This window comes from Phytophthora parasitica (genome assembly GCF_000247585.1).
Source record: "Phytophthora parasitica INRA-310 unplaced genomic scaffold supercont2.59, whole genome shotgun sequence".
NCBI classification, from domain to species: Eukaryota; Oomycota; class Peronosporomycetes; order Peronosporales; family Peronosporaceae; genus Phytophthora; species Phytophthora nicotianae.
This window is the reverse complement of record NW_008649045.1, coordinates 32,829-39,797: the sequence shown is the minus strand read 5'-3', so window position 1 is coordinate 39,797 and position 6,969 is coordinate 32,829. Positions and strand designations below refer to the sequence as shown.

General features: G+C 55.3%; 3 protein-coding genes across 3 annotated transcripts; 1 reads left to right on the top strand and 2 right to left on the bottom strand.

The window, feature by feature from the left end:
* Positions 1-93: 93 nt before the first annotated feature.
* PPTG_16745 (hypothetical protein) lies at positions 94-546 on the bottom strand (the record flags this gene model as incomplete). Its single annotated transcript, XM_008914224.1, has 1 exon — positions 94-546. The coding sequence occupies one exon, from the start codon at positions 544-546 to the stop codon at positions 94-96; it is 453 nt and encodes a 150-aa protein (XP_008912472.1).
* Positions 547-710: 164 nt separating this feature from the next.
* Positions 711-1,265, bottom strand: PPTG_16744 (hypothetical protein; the record flags this gene model as incomplete). The annotated part of the gene is made up of 1 exon (XM_008914223.1): positions 711-1,265. One exon carries the CDS (start codon positions 1,263-1,265, stop codon positions 711-713), a length of 555 nt encoding a protein of 184 aa, XP_008912471.1.
* Positions 1,266-1,594: 329 nt separating this feature from the next.
* Positions 1,595-3,407, top strand: PPTG_23947 (hypothetical protein; the record flags this gene model as incomplete). Its single annotated transcript, XM_008914222.1, has 2 exons — positions 1,595-1,891; positions 2,313-3,407. The coding sequence occupies 2 exons, from the start codon at positions 1,595-1,597 to the stop codon at positions 3,405-3,407; spliced, it is 1,392 nt and encodes a 463-aa protein (XP_008912470.1).
* Between the last annotated feature and the right edge of the window lie 3,562 nt (positions 3,408-6,969).

Below are 6,969 nucleotides of genomic sequence, written 5' to 3'. Positions count from 1 at the left end.
CGACGACTCTAGGTTGAGAGTGTCCACCTCTTCAGAGGGACCTTGTGTTCCTCGAGTCGTCGGTGACGGTACCGGCCGTAGGGCAAGGCCGCCCTAGGCACGGTAGGCACGAGCGGGAGCAGTGGTAGCGCTTGCCTCAGCGGGACCAGGAGCTGATCCCAGCGGACGGCCGTCTGGAACACCACTCGTATCCCCGGGTACGGGACAATCTCCCCGATCAGGCGTTCGTCGTCCTCGGCGAACAGGACCCTGGGAGAGGGTCCTGAGGCCACGCAGGACGTCAGCTACGAAAATTTCCACGGCCGTAAAGTCGTCCAAAATGTCCGAAGGAGATGCCTCAGTACCGTCATGAGGGCGTTCACCTCCTTCGAGGGCTTCGTTGCCGGAAGCCTCGCCATCAGCAACTGGATAGTCTTCAAAGGGATCACCGTCCGGAGCTCGCAAGCGTTCGGCGTTGGCTTGTTCGGTACGAACTCGTAGGGCAGCGTTTCGTTGAACACTGTCGAGTGCGTTCGAGGCGAGAGCAACGGGAGTAACCTTACGCATTACGGTCGTTTCCGCGCAGAGATGCCATCCATGTGAGAACAGCCCAACGCCTACTAAGACCAGTGAGATGACAACGTAATGCTCGGCCCACGAGAATTCCATATTCAGCGCGTTGAAGAATAGTAGGAGTAGGAATAGTCCCACCGGACCGCACGACACATACTCTACGCGTCGTATAAGGCCATAGGCAAGAACAGGCTCAGAGATACTAGGATGACGGCAATCCAAAAGCCACCTTCACCAAACTCGTAACACCGACCCCACATGGCGGCTATAGCTTCTCCGAAGGCGCACACATAACGACCCACGGAGCGGAAGGTTAGCACAGTTAGACACGGTAGGTACTCGCCATACGTGACACGATAAGCCGTCCACCAACTGCGCAAAACGTAAGCATACCGGCCGTACTCTTCCTGGCGGTCACGGAGGACCAGTTCTGGGACCGCAAAGAGACCATTCCACAGGGCATAAGCATAGGTAGGTCCATCCAAACCGCGTAGTTCCTCATTGATGATCATATCGTTAAATCGCAGTGTGCTAAGGCGCCAGAGATCTCCATTCATACGCGTCACTCGCCAAACTTGCAGCGTGAACGCCACATCTACATCTCGCAACGGGCTGGTGAGCCCCCAGACTAGGACAGCGCTAAGGTAAGCTGGCCAAAGGTCCCATCGGACGTACTCGCCCACGGTTGCGTCCCAGAGGCCTTTGAGGTCCATGTCGTGGTTCCAAGTCTAATTGGGAGTGGATTGAGAAAGGTCGGAGAGCGACAGGTACCGTGGCCGAAGTTTCGAGAGTCACGACCAGTCTAGACCGGGGTCTAGACCTTTTAAATGTGTGGACGTTCCCGGTTCCACGACCGTTCTTCAAGCTAGTGGTTAGTCCCGCTCATGCACTCACCCAACCGTTAGGAGTAGTATACCTCGATAGTGGCTGAGACCTGAGAGAAAGGGAACCAGGCTAACCATTCGCTCTTTCGAGGCTCATTCTCAAAAGCACACAAGCTCTCTCAAACGACCGTCTCTTTTCAAGCACACGAACCCCCGGTATGTCGAAGAAGTCGACGACGCTGGCCAAGATCCGGGCTCTTCTCGAAGACGAGGAGAACGACGACTCCGCGCACCTCACAGAAGAACAAACCCGGGACGTGATGATTGGGTTCTACCAACGGTTCAGGGGCGTTGTCTCGGTAAATGAAGGCACAATTGGTTTGGAGATCTTGGACGACGTGGCCGAAGCTGTTATCGACGGAGATGGAGATCCCACACGCAGTTTGTCGGGTTCCATTCACATCCTGCCGTTGCCATCTATCCAGTGTGAGGCCCGTGGGCCGCCGCCACATCCCGTGTTTGCTCCAGAAGAAGGAGAGTCAACCGTTGCCAGTCAAAGAACGCTGGGCGAAACTTCATCCACCAACGCCAGTGCTCAACGTGGATGTGGAGGAAGGCGTCCTGATCATACCACACCTCGGAGTCGGTCCATGGGTAGGCCAATTCGTGCATGCATACGCCCTTGAGTGCGGCTTCCTTGACGAGGGCTTCCAAGTCGTCGGCAATGTCCTGTGAATTGCCCACGGTGAATGAGGTCGAAGCGAAAGTAGCGCTTCGGGGCCGGCTGAGAGCACTGCTTTGCGCTGCTGAGCGAGGGCGAGCGCTCCCTCGGGGTTTTCTCCTTCTTAGACTTGGACTTCTCCTTCTTGGACTTCTCCTTCTTGGACCTCTCCTTCTTGGACTTGTGGCTCTTCTTGGCCGGCTTGGATTCCCCAGCTGAATATCCCATACCGGTCGCAGCAACTCCTAAGCAGTCGTCGGAAGCTCAAGATGCAAGCTCACATTGCTCGGATCAAGTTCCTCAGCATGTGTATCAAAACGTGGGGCTATTTCGGCTTCCTGAGCCAGTTTGAGGCCTGTACTAGCAATCGCCGACTTATGTGGATGGGAGGACAGCCAGGGCGGAATACAGGAGACGCCAAATCGTATTACGGCCCGGCTATCGAGAACCTTCGCGAGCTGCTGCGTCGTTATCCCGACGCTTACATGGGGAAAATGAGGAGCGCTCTCCAACCGTTTCGTCTGGACGAAGGAGGGTTCACCAATCTGACTTCGCTTCTAGTGAATCTCGGAGCTCTAGACCCGAACAACCCCAAGAAGGAACACCGATTGAGCGATCGAGCTCTAGCTCGCGTCCTTCATGATATTATCTCGCGCCGTAAGAGACAATCGTGGTGGTTCGGAGTAGGATGGCCCTGGGATAGTCTTCGAAACTGTGCGAGAATTGTCCAGCGTGAAGCGAAAGAGGCGAAAGCCTTACGCGAAGGCACGTACCAGGAGCCCACGGCCCCAGCCTACGACGAACGCGAATTACAAGGTACGGGTTTGACCCACTTCATGTTCTCGGACGCCACCTTCGCGGCTAGAGGGACAGGCGAGGTTCGGACACCCGACTTAGACGATGACGGCACCGAGCAGAAACCACCGGCTACGGCGACGTCTACGAGCGAGGCTGTTTCTGTCCCCGCGGCGGACGAGCGTTCCACGTCTTCCACGACCAAGGGGGAGCGCTCCAGCCAGTCTACGAAACAGTCGATGATCCTTCCGAAGCATTCCTCAGTTCCCCGACGTGCTACTCGTTCGCTGTCGTCAATCCCACGGACGGTGCCAGTAACCGCGTCGACTTCGAGCTCTATCGCCAGGGCTCGGCGCTCGGCTTCCGTAGCTCAGCGTTCCGAGGCTCGTCGTTCTTCGCTAGTAGGCCAGAAGCGCTCCCGTAGTCCGACGCCAGAGTTATCGCCGCCTGCTAAACGCACGCGTTCAAAAGGACGGACTGCCGGGGACGGGGAAGTGCCGAAGTCGAAGAAGTAGGTTTGCGAAATTAGCTGAAGACAGTGCCATTTCAGCGGCCCTTATTCATGTAGTTCAGTGATTGCATGCAACGATTTCCGTTACTTTCGGTATCGCCTTAGTCGTAACAGTTCCAGGCGGGTACGGGGATACTGAGCTCTGCTCAGCAAGCGTGTTAATCGAGTACAATCCAAAATATAGGTCGAAATTAGAAATCCAGAGAAAATCGAAATCCATAAATCCAGAGAGAGAGAGAGAGAGAGAGAGAGAGAGAGAGAGAGAGAGAGAGTGTAAATCAGAATTTTCTGGCACAGTACAGAGCCGAACCGTGCCAAAAGAGGAATTCGCAAGGGGCCGACAGAGGGGCCTCATAGTAGGACGCAGTATGGAGCATCCTTCACTCTAGAAGAGCAGCTCTTCCTCATCGACTGCTGCGTTCGCTTCAGCAAGGCGGGCGTTCCGACGAAGCTCAGGCAGTCCTTCTTCCTTCCTGCGCGCATCCTCGAGGACTTGTATCATTGGACCATAGGTGGGTAGGAGCGTGTTTTTGGGTCGCCATAGGGTCTCGTACGTCGCTAACAGCACTAGGTACTGTACTTCTCGGTCTTTTCTCCGGCGGGCCAGGATGTCAACCAGCGGGTAGTCGACTCCAGTAATCGCCGTCTCCTCCCCTCCTATGGAAAGACGCTCCACGTAGCTTGTCGACGGTAAATCTTCTTCGAGTAGGGACCCTTCGTCATCCTCCTCGGGTCTCACTTCAATCCCATCTGGAACGTTCGAGGGGAATGGCCGGCTCCATCGCTCATTGAACGTCTTGAGGTGATTCACATTAACGGTGGCAACCTTGTTGTGATGCGACGGAATCGCAATCCGGTAAGCGTTCTCGCCTACAGTTCCCACTATTCGGTACGGTCCATGCCAAGCGAAGGCAAGCTTCTTGGTCCGTCGTTCCCCACGGCGAGCCCGGAAGTATTGGTAGACCTGGACCGGGTCTCCTTCGTCGAACGTCACTGCCTTCTGGGCGCCTAATCTCTTCTCGTGGCGTCCCTGAGCCTTGGGTAGTTGGCGCTCCACCATCCGGCGGGTGTCTCGTAGGGACAGGAACAGTCGGCGTCGATACGAAGCCACTTCATTGCTCTTCCAGTCACTGTTGGTGTTAAGGAACGCCAAGTCTAGAGGGAGCACAGGATCCCTCCCGGCTGAAGAACGGCGAGTTGCGCAGGGCTTCATGGAATGAGGTCCGGTAGGCGAACAGCACTCTAGGCAGGTAAAGGTCCCAATCGTCCTGAGACTCACGAACGAACAAGCGTAGCTTGCTAAGGAGAGTGCCATTGAAGCGTTCGACCAGTCCCTGAGTCTGGGGGCGATAGGCGGCCCCGAACAGTTTCTTGATTCCCAGAGTCTCGTAGAAAGACCGTGCTAACCCCGAAACAAAGTTGGATCCCTGGTCGCTCAGCAGTCGCTCGGGCACTCCATGTCTGGAGATCACTTCGTTCACCATAATTTTCACGAAAGTCACAGTGTCCAACCGTTGGACCGGGAAAGCTTCGACTCACCTAGTGAAGTAGTCCGCGAAGACTAGGATGAACTTGTTCCCTCGCGGGGTGGTCACCAAAGGGCCAACGGCGTCTACTACCAGCAATGAGAAGGGTCCCGATAGCTCTTGGATAGGCATCTTCTGCATGAGGCCATTCTTCCACGGTCGGTAGCCCTTCCCGCTCCCACAAGTGGTGCACTCTTTCACGTATTCCATCGTATCGCGCTTCCAACCGTGCCAATAGGCATGCTTACGGACTTTGTCCAGCGTCTTGGTGACTCCCACGTGGGCTGCCAATACGTCTGTATGGCAGTGATGCAGCACTGTAGCGATGAAAGGAAGCGGGATCACGGGGACCTCTATGGATTTGGCGTGGCTGGCTCTGGCCTTGAGATGAACTTTCCTCATGAGCACTTCATTCTTAACGGCGTAATTAGGGGCCCTCAGGATTGTCCTAGTCCGCACTTGAGGGTCTAGAGCCAATGCGCCACTCTCGAGGAAGGCTATCATGGCTTGTATCCAAGGGGTCCGCTTCTGCTCGTCCTTGAACCGCTCTTGGTGTAGAGCGAAGACGTCCACCGGCGAAATGAGGAGTTGCTCAGGGGGCTCGGTCGACTGGGCAGTACGAGGGCTTGGGACTCGCGGGGCTCTTTCTCCAGTGGGGGACACATCCACAGCGGTTGTCGGCACGGCAGGGCGCTCCCCGACCGGAGTGAAACTCTCTTCCTCCGCCTCGGCCTCGTTGAGCAGCTCGCGCATGGTTAGTGCTCCAATTATCTCGGCGTACAACCGCGACAAGCCATCCACGTGCCCCATTGCCGTTCCAGGCTTATGGAACGCTTTAAATCGAAGTTGAGAGAGTTCCATGGCCCAACGCGCGAGTTTGGCATTACTAGTACGGTTCGTTTCATTAATGACCCAGGTTAGTGCTTTGTGATCGGTGAACAGGTCGAATTCGCGCCGATCCAAATAGTAACGGAACTTCCTCGTGGCCCATACAATCCCCCAGCACTCTATCTCCGACGTGCCGTCTTCCTTTCTGATCCAGTTTTTCTCCGATCCGACTAGCAGTTTACTAGCATAAGCCACCACATGATCCCGTTCATCCACGGTTTGCATTAAGCATGCTCCTACAGCAGTCTTGACGAGTCCACATAGAGCTTTAATCGATTCTTAAAGTTGGGGTACACCAAGATCGGGGGCTCAACGAGCTTGCGCTTGAGTTGGACGAAGGCCGACTCGCAATCTTCACTCCATTGGAAGGGCACGTCCTTCGCCTTTAGTCGTTCGATAGGGGCCGAGATGGCCGCGTAGCCCGGGATGTAGCGTCTGAAGTAGCTAGTCAGGCCAAGGAATGCCCGGACCGTGTGGATATCGTGGGGCGGGCGCACGTTAAATACAGCTTTTACCTTTTCGGGGTTGGGCAGGATGCCCGTCGGCGTCACTATATGCCCAAGGAAGGCTACTTGATCTTCCCCACTTACACTTCTTCATCTTGAGTTTGAAACCAGCAACCCGGAAGCGCTCCAATACCTGCTTCAATCTCGCGAGGTGTGTAGGGAAATCCTCGCTGAAAACTACGCAGTCATCCAAGTAAACGAGGCACGTTCTCCATTTGAGATCCACTAGAACGGTCTCCATCAGTCTTTCAAAGGCGGGGACAGCATTGCACAGACCAAAGGGCATTACTAGCCATTCGTAGAGTCCGTACTTGCAAGTGAACGCAGTCTTCTCGACGCTGTCCGCAGCCATGGGGACGTTCCAATAACCAGAGGCAATGCCCATAGTCGAGAATAGTTTAGCGTTCCCGAGTACATCGAGAATGTCGTCTATCAAGGGCATGGGATAGCAGTCCTTGATCGTGACGGCGTTCAAGTGACGATAGTCGATGCAAAACCGAATTCCCCCGTCAGGCTTGCGAATCATTAGTACGGGACTAGCCCAGGGGCTGTTAGAAGGTCTGATGAAGCCCGACTCAAGATACTGTTGAATTTCGGCCTCCATGACGTCTCCTTCGGCGCCTGACACACGGTAAGGGCGCTGCTT